This window comes from Myzus persicae, unplaced genomic scaffold, assembly GCF_001856785.1.
Source record: "Myzus persicae strain clone G006 unplaced genomic scaffold, MPER_G0061.0, whole genome shotgun sequence".
NCBI lineage: Eukaryota > Metazoa > Arthropoda > Insecta > Hemiptera > Aphididae > Myzus > Myzus persicae.
In genome coordinates this window covers 239,419-257,816 of record NW_019101707.1, presented here as the reverse complement: position 1 = coordinate 257,816, position 18,398 = coordinate 239,419, and the positions used below count along the sequence as shown (strand labels likewise).

The 18,398-nt window shown below is 29.5% G+C and overlaps 2 protein-coding genes across 3 annotated transcripts; one reads left to right on the top strand and one right to left on the bottom strand.

Moving 5' to 3' along the window:
* Nucleotides 1–2,593: 2,593 nt before the first annotated feature.
* LOC111030211 (motile sperm domain-containing protein 2-like) lies at nt 2,594–7,078 on the bottom strand. 2 transcript variants are annotated; one of them, XM_022309612.1, is made up of 10 exons: nt 6,627–7,078; nt 6,277–6,420; nt 6,011–6,194; nt 5,786–5,949; nt 5,535–5,719; nt 5,344–5,416; nt 5,160–5,284; nt 4,908–5,096; nt 4,241–4,378; nt 2,594–2,937 (listed from the first exon to the last, which is right to left on the bottom strand). In XM_022309612.1, exons 1-10 carry the CDS (start codon nt 6,694–6,696, stop codon nt 2,806–2,808), a joined length of 1,404 nt encoding a protein of 467 aa, XP_022165304.1. In that variant the 5' UTR covers nt 6,697–7,078; the 3' UTR covers nt 2,594–2,805. The 2 variants fall into 2 exon arrangements, with proteins under 2 accessions (XP_022165304.1, XP_022165303.1); XM_022309611.1 differs by having other exon boundaries at nt 2,596–2,937; nt 6,277–6,423; nt 6,627–7,075.
* Nucleotides 7,079–12,055: 4,977 nt separating this feature from the next.
* Nucleotides 12,056–17,591, top strand: LOC111030207. The gene is made up of 5 exons (XM_022309605.1): nt 12,056–12,659; nt 12,841–12,882; nt 13,710–16,667; nt 16,740–16,844; nt 16,902–17,591. The coding sequence occupies exons 1-5, from the start codon at nt 12,584–12,586 to the stop codon at nt 17,390–17,392; spliced, it is 3,672 nt and encodes a 1,223-aa protein (XP_022165297.1). The 5' UTR covers nt 12,056–12,583; the 3' UTR covers nt 17,393–17,591.
* Nucleotides 17,592–18,398: the final 807 nt, after the last annotated feature.

Sequence of the window (18,398 nt, the reverse complement as noted above, 5' to 3'; positions counted from 1 at the left end):
CGTATACTGTACAGTGTACACGACGTCTTGTTACACCCGGTGCCTCGACGAGTGCCCGCCTTTTTTGACGATGTGCCTGAACGCGGTAGTTGGTCACCGCCAAAGACGTTCGAAACGCAAATAGTTTCCCGCCATTTATTCAAAACAATAATGCCCAGTAGAAAACTAAATTGCTGGTTTCAACATACAACACTCAAGGAAGTAGGAATAATATAATCGTATAGTTGTAAGACGCGATAATTATAAGTATGTTTTTGAGAAGTCTGGTGGTTTCGATGTCGAAGGAAAGATATTTGTCCGGCAAGTTAATAGGTCTATGAGCAAGATCACGTAGTACGAGTAATTTAAATAATGAAAGAATTATTATTTTTATCTAAGCAGCAGCTGTTATTTTTGACTATCAAATTTTTAAACTTCAAATGCAATTTGTTAATTTCGGGGGGTTGAATGCTTAACCTCCTGGATGCGGACTGTGTAGTTGTCAATAAAGTAAACACAAAATAATCTTCACTCAGAAGAATAGATCCACGAATTTTTATTTTTGTCACATTAAGTATAAACAGTGGTAACGACTAACGATAATCGAACCACAATCGCTGCGCCAGTCGTACGACTTGAACGCTTTAGGGGACTTTTGCTAAAAACAATCGGATTTTATATTATTTTATTATATTATCATTTAAATCATTTAAAATTTTAGAAAAATAAAAACTTGAATTTGTAGCTAAAATATATTTTTATAATACACTGTACAATTTACTGACTATAATAATCAGGCGCGTCCCCAAGAGGGGGGGACGAAGGGGCGTTCGCCCCTGCCATAACAATTTTTAATATAGGTATATAATTACTATTATGTCAACAAAATTATTATTAATACGTATAATGTATAGATTTTAAAAATAGGTTCGCCCCCCCCCCCTTGAAAACTTACTAGGGACGCCCCTGATAATAATCAAACTAAGATACTAAGTATTAATTGAATTACATTTACATTTAGCAACAATTAATGTAAAATGGGAGGGGGCAGTGTCCCCTAAAATTTTTTCTACCTATAAAAATGTTAGGGGCTGAAGCGCTCCTAACTTTAAGACTTCTAGTTACACCTATGGCCAGCAGCCCAAAATGTTGCTAATAGTATTTATTTTATGGTATTATTTATTGTTATATTAAAGTAATTTATTTTACTATTACAATTTATTATTATTTCATCTTTTAGACTTAACTACTTTAGTAATAGGTACAGCTAGTAGGTTAGCTAAAAAAAATTGCATGTGAGAATATCACTGTGTACTGCTGTTTAATGTAACTTATAAACATGACTTATTCTTTTTTCATAACATTTATTTTTATATTTTGTGAAATAGAGGTCTCATAACACATTTTTTTTACCTCTCTCCTCACTAAAAAATAACTTATGAATGAGGGCAGCGTAAATTAGATTTGTATTGGGTAGCAAAACTACTCAGGCCCAGGGGCGGATCCAGCATGTATTTACGGTTGGGGCACTTTATAGGAAAAATGTTATAATATAAATATAGCACCCACCTAAAAAAAAAAAAAAATGTAAAATGCATAAAAAAAATTTTCCAACGGGGGTGGCACTTGCCACCAGTGCCCCCCTCCCCGGATCCGCCCTTGCTCAGGCCGGCCTTGCTCCAAAGTGACCTGGATGCAATTGATGCATGAGCTAATAACATTGGTTTAAAGTATTCAATAGAACCACTCAAGTGTTATACTGTGCTCTTGTTAGATCAATTCTGGAGTATGCAGTTGTCATATGGAATCCTCTTGGCTCCTATTGCTAGTAGTATAAGCCAGATTGAAAGGGTACATACAAAAAACATTTTTCAGTTTTGCTGCTAGGGTACTTCATATTGACCCAATGATTATGAACTGGTACTAAGATACCTAGGTACTTCACCTTGATACCTAGCTACTGCCTACTAGTACTATCAATCTTAGCTCATGGGCATATTTCTGCTAACCAAGTGTTGATAAAAAACTTATTGATAATTCTATTGACTATTCTGAAATACTAAGTCAACTTAATTTCAAGATCCCTATCTTCCAGTCTGGATCACTCTATTCTTATTTTTTTACTCCTCAGCACCAATTATTTCCAAAATAAATCAATGTTCAGGATGATACTAATAATGAGTCGGTTTCTTTTTAATATTATGTAAACAATATTTATCTTTATCTATTTTTTTTTGTTTACATTTCTTATGTCTATATGTATATACATATTATTCTGTACTTAGGGCTACGACCTGTCCTATTACAAAAATAAAATACATTGTAGTAAGTATTATGCTATTTATTGATGTTACATACTATATTATTTAGATTTCATAAAATGGAAAACATATATGAAACAATAATGTACAGATATCAAAAAAAAAAAATGAAGCTGTTCATTTGACTTTCGAATAGTGTCTTTGTGCATAATAATCGTATCAAAAAGTGCCCTGGGAGTAAAAAATAAGCAATTTTTTATCAAAAAAAAAAAATGTATTTTGTAATAATATTATTTAATATACATATTAGATTGTATTGTTTTGAATACATTATTTGTTATTTATTTTCATTGTATGTATGTATACTAATATATTTATAATTTTATTAATAAATAACAGTTTTAAGGATTTTCCTTAACAAAATAATCAGTCTTTTTCTTTTAAGAATATAAATTATTAAGAAACTAATAAAAATAAAAAACAAATTTAAATTCACAAGATGTATTTTTCTAAAAAAAATTGTATATAAATTAAATAAGTATAACAATTAGTTAACTAGAATTCACTATTTATGATAAAATACGGCCCACAAAAATCCAACTGCAAACAAACACATTAACAGTAAAATATATAATGAATACTTAACGTAACGTATATGTTGAGAGAGGACACGATTGGACATTTCTAAAGTAGTAACCTGAAAAAAAATGTTATTCAGATTTAGTAAATTGATTTCTATTTTTCATTACAATAGTAATTACTATTTACTAATACTTTATAATTTTGTATTGTACATGTAATATTACATTGGTGGGAATATTTCATGGATAATACTGTAGATCTATAGCAATAAATAAGTTAACCAATAAAATTAACTGTAAGAATTAATGTAGCAGTTGTCACTTATTTTGCTCTCTTAAGTGGAACATGTGCTAAGTTGTCTAAGTGCTAATAATATACGAACACTACTAATTGGTCAATAACAAATATCAGTAATTTTGAAAAGTTCTGTCCAAATTTGAATATGTAAGATCTTGTATTAAAATTTTAAGATTTTTGGAAAACATACATATTTTATCAACTTTTATAGAAAAAATTGTGAACATTTAAAATGCAAAATATCATACAAATATCATAAAATTAGTATAAATACAGTAGAAACCGCTTATAACTATCTGCAAGGGACCTAGAGAATTAGGGAATAATATTCGGATGACAAATAAATACTTCATATGTGATTTAAATTCATCAAATACATAGTGGGAATCATTTTATCCAGAATATTATAAAATATATGTGATATTGTAGCTAGTATTTATTATATATTTATTATATCATTTTTACAAATTATTAATTTTGATTGATTAATATTAATCACCAACATTTTTGAATTACCATATCTACTGTATCTTCAAAAATCATAATCATAGACAATGGACCTAGTATCTTTACTACACCAACTTGTATAACTTGAAAACAACTTATTCAAATTTTGATTTTATTACGTTAAAATTTCACAGAATAATTTATAGTAGAAAAAGGGGGAGGAGGTTGTCAAGTTTGTATCTCCACAGAACACTCATTAAGTAGTACAACGAATCTCAAGAATTTGAAAATATGGTCTTTAATTATGTTTAAAAATGCCAATAAATAAATTTTGAAAAACTGCATCATTAAAAAAAGAAATGGGTGATCATGCTTAGTGATCACCCCGTCTTAACATTATGACATCTAATTTCATACAAATTTGAACTTATAGCACTTATAAAAATAAACTGTGACTACGTATTTAAGATTGTAAACAATATCTGGATTTATAGTTGGTAAGTTTTAAAATACCTTGAATAATTTATACTTATGTAAATTATATAAATGTTCAACTAATTTAAATAAAATAAAATAATTTTGAAAGTTTAAAATTTAAAGATAATTTACAGTAATTCAAATTATTTAGTAATAAAAAAAAATTATAAATATGTATTGAAATAAAAATACTTTACCATATTCATTAATTTGTTAACTTTTTCTTCAAGATCATTATTATGATTCTGATCATAAGAATCCAAAGAATTTACTGTTTCATTTTCATTAGAAATTTTACATTTTAAAATGTGTTGTTCTTTGGTTTCCCATTGTATCTAGTAGACAAATTAAAAATAAATAATTTTTTAAAAGTTTTAACTTTTTTTATCAGACAATTCAAAAAATCTATAAAAGAAATATGTTTCTATAATAGTTTTAGCAGTGACGTATCACCGAGATCCCTGTGGTTGATCCTTTTGGTTATCAATGTTACCATCCAGTTAAGATCAAAATTTTACAGTGATGCTCGAGTCACCACTCGTTCGTTTCACAGCACTGCGCTTGGATGAAAAAAACAAAAATATCCCTCGACTAGTTATGTAAAACCATCTTGGTGGCAATTAGCTCCCTATGGTTAACCCAGTTGTGTCATATGGATCGTGGGAATCTGGGTGGCCATTCATCAGTTTTAGCTGTTATACATACTGTGAGAAATTTTTTAAGAAACAAACTAAAGAAAGGGCTTGCCCTTCTTTACTAATCCTACTTTTACATTTAGAATTATGAAATTGAAAATATTTAAGATTTAGTTAAGTATTTATTATTTTTATTAATGTTTCCTAAATAAATATAAATTAAAAATACCTTCCACATTTCTGCCATGTCTTTAGTATCTATAACAGGAATTACTAGTACTAAAAATTTATCTCTCATTACATCAGTCTGTTTTATTGACATTCCATTTAGTACAAATGTGACTTTTATACTTTCTTGAGGTATAAGCGTACCTGTACTTGGACGAACTTTATACTTCACAAGACAAGTAGTTTTTATCTAAAAAATATAATTAATTGTAAAAACATGAAATACCTTATTAAAAACTAATATTTCAGTTACTTTGAAAGCAATTGGATCTTTGTAATCATTTATAAATGTGAGGCTTGCCATTAATTCATTATAACCATTGCTGTTATCTTTATTGAATATAAGTACTTCACTAGGGTTTATTTTCAGTTTAAGCTCTAAAACATAATAATATTACAATCAATAATTACTCAAACAAATTACTACAGATATTTACCTTTGGGCATATACACTATATCTCGAATGTCTCCTGAACCATTTTTCACTTCCATTGTCTCGGCAAAATGAACCTAAAAATTAAGATATTGATTTTTTTTGTTTAACACAGTTGAGATTTCTTTTCCCATCACATTGAAGCACTAAAAGTTAAATAGTTTTAGGATAGTAATTAATGAATAAATGTTAAACCTTTTTCTTGGTTTCCTCAACTTTTTTAGTTTCTGGTTCAAAATTAAACTTGTAATTATCTTCACCACCCCAACTGACCATTATTGATTCTTTTGATACAAATTCGTTTAAATTATGTTTACTTAGAAATTTAATTTTTTTCACAGCTTTGGCTGGTAACCATGTTTTGATTATTTTAAATGCCGCTAAATAAGATAAATTTTGTATAACTAAATTATTTAAATGGAAAAAAAAACAAAATAGGAACTTACCATTTAAAACCCACGGCATTTCATAAATTATAATGTAATTTAAAAAGGCTGGATAATACATTTTAAGTAAATTTATTAAGTAATTTGTAAATTCCATATCAAGATTACTTAAACCAGAACCCATCATATCAAAAAATATTGTAATTTGATCACCATTAGTCAACCTATAAATTATAACACAACACATATATCAAATATATATAAAGTAATTAAATAAAAAATTACCTTTCCATTCTTTCAAACCAGTATACTGCACACTTTTTACATTCCTCTGAATCTTTAGAAGCTTTAAAATGCAATTTACACCTAATAATGAACATAAGTTTACCATCTATATCCACACCATGAGGATACATGATTCCTTCCTCTAAGTAATCAATTCTTACTGTACCATTTGTTTCACTAATTTCTAAAATTAAAATAAATAAGATTAAAAACGAATCTGAAAATATAAAACATAAAAAAAAGATTCTTGTATATTTAATTATTACCATTAACACCAAACGATTTCCTCCATTCGCATACACCCCATAACATGGATAAAGCCTCTTCATGATTACCTTCAGTATGAATTAAAAAACGTTTAAGCCATGCGTCTGAATTATTGATTTTGGCAAGGTCCATAGGATGAAACACTTCTGGGGAACATAGAAACAACAGAATGTTTGAATTTAAAAAAAGTTAGTGATATGGGTACTGAATTTATTAACAATAATATAATTAGTTGGCTAGAAAATAAAATGTCCAATTGTTACTGAACTGATCTACCTTTGTGAAATATCATAGCATAATATATCAAAATATACTATTGTATATTTAAAATAATAAAGAGTACATTTACCATTTTTTTCATTGAGTTTATCTTCAAATGACTGTCTCAATGCTGAAACACTTTCAGTTGAAATATCCATAATAGTGTTAAAAAAAATTAATGTGGAAACATTAATTTATAGATTGTAATTAGCTAGAAACAAATAAGATGGACGATTTTTAAACTGTGATTAAAAAAATTTTTTGCACTAAGTTAAATTAACTATAATGTGTACTAGACGTGTAATTGTGTAAAACTGTGTCACTCAGTCACTGTGTAATATGTTTTGTATTAGACTATTATCATTATGTGTACTGTATGTTTTTAGTTTTTCATGTTATCATTTATTAATTTAACAATTTATTTACGATCACCGGTACGTCTGGTACAAGCCACAGATTTCTATAGATAAATAATAATATATTATACATGAAGACTAGAATAAATTATATTTTTTTCTAATCTTCGTGATAATATAGTTACATGCGAGAATTATTCGTTTGATTTCAAGAATCAGCCCCCTGTACCACGGACAAACATCTCTGTGCATTGAATTCTAAACTCTTATATGCAACTACTACGACTTTAACTACTTCTACTATACAGTTCTTCTACTGTCTACAACTACTATATATTATAGAATTACATTATTTTTTATTACTATAGTCTATAATAGTACACTATACGTCTATACACACCAGAATTGTTCAAACTGTAGCACTTCTATAGTTTAAATACTAATATAGGTAATAGGTATTATATAGGTAAATACAAATATAAAACTATAATGAGAGTAAAAAACTATTATAAATTAAAATTTATATTTAATTTTCCTATATTATTATGTATTATGTTATGTAGGAACATTTAAAATTATAGATTATTTTAATATAGATATGAATAATATGAAAAATACTACCCACTACATAATATTATGATATAGTTCCCAAATTATAGCCTAATACTATTAACTAGTTTACAGTTTTACATTTTATAGTCCTATGGTAGGAATGTAACCTTTTAGACTATATCGTTTTGGTGGATATACTGGATAGTTACATTGTTATATAATTATAGTCATTGTCGTCTTAAGGCATGGGTGATGGGCCCGTTGGGCTCTGGCCCGGGGTCCCAAATTCACATAGATTAAATTATTTATTGAATATCAAAATTTTATATTTTTTTAAAATGAAATAGACTAGAAGAAACATTTCAAAACATAATAATATCTTTACGAATTTTTTTACCAATGATGACTACCAACTGTATTGGGGAACGTTAATTTTCTAAGTTAAATTTAATTAAAGAAGAGCTTAGAAGTACCATGAGCCAGAAACAGTTAAACTCCTTATGTTTAATGAGTATTGAACATGAACTACTATCGAGTGCAGATTAGGTATACAAATTTTAAAAAAGACTTTTGAATGAAAAAGCTAGGAAGAAACTATTAAAGGGTATTTAATAACTGACAAATTTATATCAATACATATAGTCGTTATTTTAGTTTTTGTTTAATGAATTACATTTATTTTTAACTATAAGACATATAAATGTATGAATAATTAATATCTTGACGTTTTAATTAATAGGAAAGTATTTTTTGAAACTATAATAAACAATAAAGTACCTAATAGAAATTTAAACAAAAATTCACTTTTTACTAATAAAGTATAATATTTAATAAATAATAATACATTATTTGTTAAAAATGTATATATTATAATTTAGTGTTATAAGGCCTCCGAAATATGTTTGGCCCGGAGCCCCATAAAACCGTAAGACGGCCCTGATTATAGGTACCTTCATAAGGATTAGGACATTAGATAGAATTGATAGGTATTTAAAATAAATTGTTTTTAATCGTATTAGTATAGGTAATAGGCATAGACATAAAAATATTTATATGTCTATGGTAATAGGTAACCTACCTACGATATTCTATAAGTTAACTGTTAACTTACTCTGGTATGCCGTGTGCCGTGTGATAACTGAACAAACTGCTGATACAATCCTGCAGCAAGGGGGTATTTTTATTCCAAAAACCAAAATTATACCGTTCTTAATATGAATTGAATAATTTTTTGAATTCGTGTCACATTGCCATAAACCGCGATTTATTGATCATGCTTCATCCAGTAATAAGTTCAACGCACCTTACAGTACCTACTATAATAACAGTCTACAGTTATTAAAGTTTATATACTAAATAACGCACTAACAATATACAGTTTATACCTGTGCCACGGCTATACTACCGTGCGTGCGTGAGCTAGTTTTAATATATTACTATAGTAGGTAACAACTAACACTGACGAAAGGTGGAATTCTGTTTTAAATAGGTCTGTTAATTAACATTTACACACATATTATGCACAGCGTCCAGTAGGTTTATGTGCCTATAGCCTATGTATATATTATTTACCTACATTATACATTTGACATTTACCTAACCCTTTTTATGTTCAAACTCAAACGACTAAATGTCAAGTAACTCAACTACCTACTCAAGTTTGAAGTTATTATATTATAAATTATATACCTGCAACGCGTGCCTATATACATTTAAAAACGTTTACAAAATTATAACAAATACTAAACGTTATATTTTGTAAAAATCTATGACAATATTCGTTGTTCATTTCAATAATATAATATATTGGCGCCATGTAAATATGTGATATGCAACTGTGGACCGTGATACCTAGTCAAAGTACGTGTCGCTTATAAATTATAATTATTTTTATGTAAGGTACATTATACAAACATTTTAATTGTAAAGTTAATTTCTTCATCAAATAATTGAATCATTATTTTTTTTTAATCCAAAAAATGTGTTTCCTATGATTAGGTATATTTGAGATACCGAGCGGAGCGGTGAATATGTGTATAGATATTAATATAATGATCTGTTTTTTCTTATAATTTATGTCTGTGTTTACGATAATACGACAAGTAGTGTAAGAATTTTTACACAAACCCAGTTTTTTACAAAATCGATTTTGTTTTTTTTTTTGTGTAGGTAACTAAAAAATAACCGTACCTATAGTCCGTTGCCCGTAGATAGATAGGTACCTAGAATGTTTGTATTAGTATTTTTTATACACCATAACATTTTTAAGCAATTTTAATTATTTTTGAAGTATTTATGGGCATGAGACATTTTCTATTTTTAATAGTTTTTTTTAATTGCTGTAGATACATTTTTTTTTGCTTGGTCAATTAACTTGAAAATTTAATACGAAGTTCCTCATAAATTGGTCGTAAACCAATTGAAAAATATCGGAATTACATCAGTATTACCCTTTTTAATCATTTGAAGTTCAAATGTTGACAAAAGTTATCAAAATCATTCTAATTTAACACATCAAATACAACAAGGGTCGCTTACCTTTCCTAACGGGGAACGGAAAAATTGTCTCGCGGAAAAAAAGTTTATTAACGGTTGAAATATGTAGGTAGGTACAATTTAAAACATTTAAAATAAAACTCATATAAACACTGTTTTTTTTTATTATTTACAATAAGGTACTCCTTAGCTTACGCTATCTTACCTAGAGATGAAGCATAAAGTACATTTTGGCGTATTAAGTGCGATAATTAAATTACAATTTTACGTTAGATGATAACAGTAGTTAGAGACTTAATTTAGGTTGTATCTTGAGGAATTAGGTCATGCGGGCGACCTCTTTTGAGACGGTGCTGTGGAGTTGGTCTGATGTTGATGTGGTAGTGCATTGAGCCTGTTGACTTGTGGATGGATTCGAAGAAGCACACAGCCGAGAGCTTGATGTAGTCTTGAAGAGTTGGAATTTTGAGGTATTTATGTATGTTTGAGTTCCTTACGAACCATGGAGCGTTTATTATCGTTCCTTAAACTTTGTTTTGAAATATTTACAGTTTTCTAAGATGAGTTTGTGCGCAATTATCCCAAATAAGGCAGGCGTAAGTGATTAATGGACGTTTAATGCTTATAAATAAGTAGGGAAAGTTTTTTATGTAGCGAAGACTTTCTTTTTAAGATAGGGAAGAGCATCCCTAGGCGTTGATAGGCTTGTTGAAGTTTAGATGAGAGATGTGGCCACCAGGTTAATATTTTGTCCAACGTTACGCCAAGGTACTTGACGGAAGGCTTCCATGCGATTGGTTCGTTGTTGAAAGTTAGTGGTGGTGGAGTAGGATTATGGCGTAGACTGAATAATACACTTTCGCTTTTTGATGGGTTAATTAATATTTTCCAGTTCTTGCACCAGGCAGATAATGTATTTAAGTGGTTTTGTAGATGTACAGATATCGTATGTGGGTTGCGAAATTCAGAGTAAATGACAGTATCGTCCGCGAAGAGGGCTATGTTTGTGTGCAGAGACTGCGGGGTATCGGATGTGTAAATGTTAAATAAAGTTGGGCCAAGTATAGATCCTTGTGGGACGCCAGCTAAGATTGGTTGGAAAGATGAAAAGTAGTCATTTATTTTAACTGAAAATTGCCTGTTAGATAGAAATTAAGTTAGGGAGTCTAGTAGATAATTTGGTGTGTTGATAATTTTGAGCTTGTACAACAACCCATGATGCCATACCTTATCAAAGGCCTTAGAGATGTCAATGAAAACGACACTCGTGTGACAGTGTTTTTCAAATGAGTTGCTTATATGTTCAGTTATAAGCATGAGTTGTTGTGTAGTAGAATTATGTGCTTTGAAACCAAATTGGAATTTTGGAATTGTGTCTGTACAGTATAGGAAGTTTTGCAGTCTCGAGAGGATGACTTTTTCAAAAATCTTAGATAACGAAGTTAGTAGACTAATTGGTCTGTAACTGTCAGGGTCTGTTTTATCTTTCCCAGGTTTTTTTATGAGTATTATGATTGCTTTTTTCCAGTTTTCCGGGAATAAACACTGTATAATATATATTCTCTCTTAAACATAATTGTAATTTAGTTTAATTTTTCTGTCATATATGTCATTGTAACTATTGTAATGGTGCAATTTTGAAAAATATTTTCAAAAGTGTTTCCAACCCGTTTACTGTTATAAATATAAAATATGTTAGTTTTGATGTGAAAAATATAATAAAATAAAATATTATCTAACAACCCGTTTTAATATTTGTATTAGATTGTGAATAACTCCATACAGTGACATCTGGTATAGTATGTTGTTTAGTGCAGTAGGTGTGACACAGACGTAGACAGAGTTCGACAATACGCTTATTTTAAATAGTTTAAAGTTTAAAACAGTTTTAATTTTTCAAAAATAGAAATTTATTACATTTTTACATAGGATTTTCATTATTTTATATTTTTTTTCTATTCTATATACATTTTCCTGATTATTTTTTCCTCCGAAACTGGCAATAATTACTCCTTAATATTAGAGCAACCCGCAACACACATTACATAACTCGTCACAGGCGCCGGCCGATCGGACACGTGACTGACATATATTTTACCCCTTCTCCATCAAATACGATCTGGTTGTTCTAGAATCGACACAATCCGTGTGTTCCTAAACTTTTGCATATTGTTATCAAATCCATCGGGTTTCATTTCAGTCCATCCTTTAGAATAGCAGATTGCTGATAAGTCAATCGGCTTGATTACCTCCCCTCCAGCGGCTGACCAATCTGACGAATTTAGGAACACACGGAATATCATGACTCAATATTAGTCATGCTGACATTCCTGGGTTACCAGTCGGCACTCGGCAGTCAGTCGATCGGTTGATCATGCGCGGAAACCTTGTTGCTTCGATGCTTAATGTTTTTTTTGTAAGGATAGAACGTAGTCAATATCTATACTAAAATTGCATGGTTAAATTTGTAATATTATTCATTTTATGTTTTTTATGTTAAGTAACCTAAATATATAAACCGCTCCCAAGTCGACCAACAGTATAATTCTTTTCTATAATTCATTACACATCTATTCGTTGGAAGGTAAAGTACTGTTTCGAGAGTTCGACCAGAGTTCTTCAGTTTTCTTTCAACGTAATTATGTTTCTCTGTAATATATGTAAAACACCCTTTACATTAATTAAAAATCTACACAGACATTGCAAGAATAAACATGGTAAGTATTTTTTAACTATATACAGATTTATAAGTATTATATTATGTTTAACTATTACACATTATTCCGCCAAAGCTCAATATATAATAATATAATAATATAATAATTAATGTGTTGAACTAAGTGTAATTTGTTCGAGGTCTTTTTTCAAATGTCTTATTTATAATAATACTATTTTCAGGTTCAAATATGCTAATTCAACAACAATCAACAACAACCAATGGTAAATATATTATTATTTATTCATAACATTATACATTTATATAACTTACTTAGGCAATAGATTATATTACTTTATAAAAATTACAACACTTCATGTAAGAATATAACTTGATCGAAGAATTATTAAAAAAATATTGCTTTATACCAAAATTTAAAACAAAAATTATTTAATTTTTTTTTTCTTCGAAATGTCATAAAACAATACCTATAGGTACTAATATAATCGTCTTAGTGAAATTACATAACAACTACGGAAACATCACCGCTTCTTAGAAAAAAATTGGAAAAATATATCCAAAGTTGTATAAAATCATGAAACAATATCATAATTTAGATAAAATGATGTATAATATTATTATAGTTAACTCCGTTATTAAGAACATACATAAATATTAAAAATAATTTTGTCAAGTTCATGTAGTAATCTCTTAAATCAATTGAAAATATTTCGAGACGATTAATATCATAAAGTTATAAAAAACATACACTAATAATTTTAAAATTATTATACCTATATATTCGTAAATCTATAGACAGATATTTTGATAAATATATTTGAAAATATACATATTTATATAATAATTTAAAAATTACATAATTCAAACAAGAACACAAGTTAATGTTAAACATTTCTATAATTCTATATAAAACGTTCAACTTTTTCATAAACCAATTTGCAATCTTCTCATATACATATAATATAACCACGCATGTAGTTCATTTTTCCGATTCAAACTACCTACATAAAAAGATTTTCATTCATTTTTTTTCCTATACACTTTTTTTCTTTGATAAGTATAAAATAGTAAAATATTTATTTGATTTCAGTTCCAGCTGCTTCAATTCGCAATGGTCTTAAGCGTGCACATCACGGGGAAAATTCAAACGAAGCAGTAAATGCTAAAAAAACACTCATGAATACCCATGGTTTTGTTAAGACAGGCACATCGCTCTCAAATAAAATCAATTGGTATTACATGGAAAATACAGACAATTTAACCAACTACAGTAGTTTTCTAGAAACATCCAAAAAAGACTTATTACAATTACTACACTCGCTATCGGAAAAACACCCAATCAAATATAATTTAAAACTGGAAGCAACCTATGAGCGTCCGAACGTAGAAAATTCGTCGGAAAATCGTGCGTTTAAAACTTCAGCCAGAGAAATTTTTATGGCTACAGATATCGAGGCTAAGATTGATATCGATTTTGCCAAACTTATATCTGAAGAAGACGTTTACACTTCTAAAGGAAGCGGATTTAGTTTAGAGTCTATAGATGGCATATTATTATGCGTATATAATTATACACCTCTGGGTGGCTCATCATATATTCCGATACCAAAAGACATCAAAAATAAAAAAGCAATTATCAACCCCCAAAACTCAGACCAACAGTGCTTCAAGTGGGCAATTCTGGCAAGACACGTTTCGGGTAATGCCAAAAATCAAGTGGCTAAAAATTATACTTTACTAGAAGAAAAATTTAATTTTACTGATTTAACATTCCCAACACCCATCACAGAAATAAAGATATTTGAAAAAAATAACCTGAACACGTCTGTCAATGTATACGGAATTAAACAAGAAAATAATAAAAAACATATTATTTTCCCACTTAAAGTTGTGGATGAAGTAAAAAAAGATCATTTCGATCTTTTGCTAATTACCGACGGAGGTAAAAGCCACTACACATTCATCTCAAATTTTTCACGTCTTGTTAGAGCACAAAAAACATCACATGAGGCTAAAGTAATTTTTTGTAAACGATGTTTTACCAGTTTTGATAGTCGAGCCAGGAAAAATATACTAAGCGGACAAGCAGCATTAGATCAACACACCCGGGTATGTGGAACACACAAACCAATTTTACCTCAGATGCCTGATGCAGGTACAATGCTAGAGTTCGATGGGTGGAGTAAGACTCAACGCCATCCGATAGTCATCTATGCAGACTTTGAGGCGCTTCTTGTTAAATGTAAAGAAAGCAGAGGAAAGAATACATCAGCTTTTCAAAAGCACGAGGCAATGAGCTATGGAATTTTCGTAAAGGCTTCAGAAAGCGTTCCCATAGATTTATTAGAAAAGTTTAATTTACCACAAAAACCTATTATTTTCCGTGGTAATGAATCACGTCAAGACGTAGCCAAAAGATTCGTGAATGAACTGACTGAGATTGCAATAAAAGTTGAAAATTTGATTAAGACAAATAAACCTTTAATAATGACTGAAGAAGAACAAAGAACACACGTAATGAAAATTACTTGCAATTTATGTGAGTGTATTTTTTCCGATAAAAACCCAAAAGTGGCAGATCACTGTCATCTATCTGGCAAATTCAGGCAAACTTTATGTAATACTTGCAACCTGAAACTTCAAAAACCTAACTTTGTACCGTGCTTTCTACACAATTTGTCTAATTACGATGCACATTTCATCGTGACTGAACTCGGAAATAACACTAACTCAATCTCAGTGATTCCGAACAGCAAGGAAAAATACATTTCATTTTCAAAACACGTTACCAACAACTTTTCAATTCGATTCATAGACTCTTGTCGATTCATGGCATCAAAGTTATCAACACTCGCAGAAAATTTACTAACACCAGGGTTCGAGAAGTTCAGAGAAACCGCAAAAGAATTCGTACCCAGAGATATGGATCTCGTCACACGTAAGGGTGTGTACCCTTACGAGTTTACCGATAGTTGGGAAAAATTAGAAGAAACAATTTTACCAAGGAAAGAAGATTTTTATAGCACATTAACAGAAGAACATATAGACGATACGGAATACGAACATGCAGTCACAGTATGGAACCATTTCAAATGCAAAACCCTGGGAGAATATAGCGATTTATATCTAAAAATTGACGTGCTACTGTTAGCGGACGTATTTGAAAATTTCAGAGACATGTGCATTTCTACTTACAATTTAGACCCTGTTTTCTACTATACAGCTCCAGGTTTTAGTTTTGACTGTATGTTAAAATATACCAAAGTCAAACTAGAATTGCTCTCTGATTATGACACCCACTTATTTTTCGAAAATTCAATCCGCGGTGGCCTCACACAAGCAAGTATGAGATACGCGAAAGCTAATAATGAAAAAACCCAAGATTATGACCCAACAAAGTCAAAATCATGGATAGTTTACCAAGATTGTAACAATTTGTATGGGTGGGCAATGTCACAACACATGCCATACGGAGACTTTAAATGGGTTGAGCCTACGTTAGACGGATTAGATGCTTTAACGCCGACTTCAGATAAAGGCAGAGTGTATGAGGTGGACATATCATACCCTAATGAACTACATGACTTGCATAACGATCTTCCATTTTTACCAGAGAACAAAATTCCCCCTGGTTCAAAAGTGAAAAAACTTATGGCAACACTTCATTCAAAAAAAAATTACGTACTCCACTATCGCAACCTGCAGCAAGCCATAGCAAATGGATTAATTGTAGAAAAAGTACACAGAGTTTTTGAGTTTCGACAATCGGATTGGCTTAAAAAATACATACAATTGAACACCGAGATGAGAAAAAAAGCTGTTAACGAGTTTGAGAAAGATTTCTTCAAACTCTTAAACAATGCCGTTTTTGGTAAGACCATGGAATCATTACGGAAACGTTTTAAGATGGAGCTAGTTTCGTGTCCAAAAAGACTACAAAAGCTAATCAACAAATATAACTTTAAAAATTGCATTAAGTACAACGACAATCTAACTGCTGTTTTGATGGAAAATAAAATTATCAAGTTTTCCAAGCCAATATATATAGGTGTCTATTACATACGCACACAAAAATGTTATGTTTTAATTTTTAATTAATTGATTATTATTTTTATTATAGGTTTTGCAGTACTAGATGTAAGTAAGTGGTTGATGTACGAGTATCATTATGGTACTATGAAGAGTCATTTCAGAGACAAAATCAACCTCATGTATACAGATACAGGTAAAAATTTTAAAACCAACTTTATTTTCTTATACTAACTAACATTATTTTTTTTAGATTCACTGGTATATCATATTGAGACTGACGATTTTTACAAAGATTTGAAGAGCAATTCAAACTTACTTAAGTGTATGGATACTTCAGACCTGCCTAGAGATCACCCTTGCTATATAGGTGAACGAAAAAAGATTCCAGGGCTGTTTTCCGACGAGGCAAAGGGACAGACAATTACTAAGTTCATCGCGCTTCGCGCAAAATCGTACGCTTACATTTTGAACGATAAGGAGAATATTAAGGCAAAGGGCGTCCGAGGGCATGTAGCTAAAAAGCACATGACTTTCAACGATCATTACGATTGCCTTTTCGCCGATGACGAAAAAGATAACACTGAACAGTATACTAGGGAAAATGTTTCCATCAGATCATTCAAACACGAGATACGAACAATCAAATCCAAAAAATTATGCTTCAACCGACAAGATGATAAGCGGATAGAACAGACCGATAGAATACATACCTACGCGCATGGACATAAAAATATAAATTAAAAAAATTAAAAAATACATAAAATCGATTGTTAATTGTATCTTTAAAAAACTATTTACATAAATATATATATGTATATATATACCTATATTTGTTAATAATATTTAATTTCATAAATGTTTAGGTTAATTTTTTTTATTTTGTGAAATATCTCTGTAGATATTAACTAGTTTATTGTATTGATGAAAATATCTTTATAGATATTATTTTGTTTTTATTTTTATTTTGTAAAATATATTAATAGATATTAAATTGTTTTTGCAATAATTCAAATCTTTTTCTTATTTTTATTATTTTTAATATATTGTTTTCTTTTCTCACGAGTGTAATTTTTTACATTTTAACTCGGAATAAACATACATTGTAAAGGTACATGTATATGTAGGTATGCTAGAACAATAGAAATATACTGTTATTTGTCATGGTATCGTTTATAATGGTAAATTTAGACGTTTGAATAAACATTAACTTACCATGGAATACTGAGATGAGTATTGTTTATAGTAACAGTAAAATATATAATGTATAATAATAGTTGTACTAAAAATAAAACATCCCGAGTTAATCAAATATAAGTTTTATAGTATTACACGTTAGTCAAAATAATATTGATAAAACACAGGTAGGTAGGTACTGAAATTTCATAATTTCATTAAAAATATCATCATTTTGATAGAAGCATCTATATTCTATAGTTAACATAACTTTGAAAAATTTGTTTGAAAATATCTTAAATTCGTTGGTACATTTCCATATAATAACTATAACGCTAAATGTACACACACAATTTAGACTCGGTACTAGTGTAATGATTTGTTCTTGCCTTCTTGGACTTAAACTATAATTACTATTATTTCATAATTTGATCTACATATAATTCCTATTTACAGTTTCCAATAGTAAATTTGAAATATTAGTAAAAAAAAACATTTATCCATCAGTCCACCATATTGCATTAAGTTACATTTTTTTTTTAAAGATTTATTTCGTCATTCAGATTCATCGTGA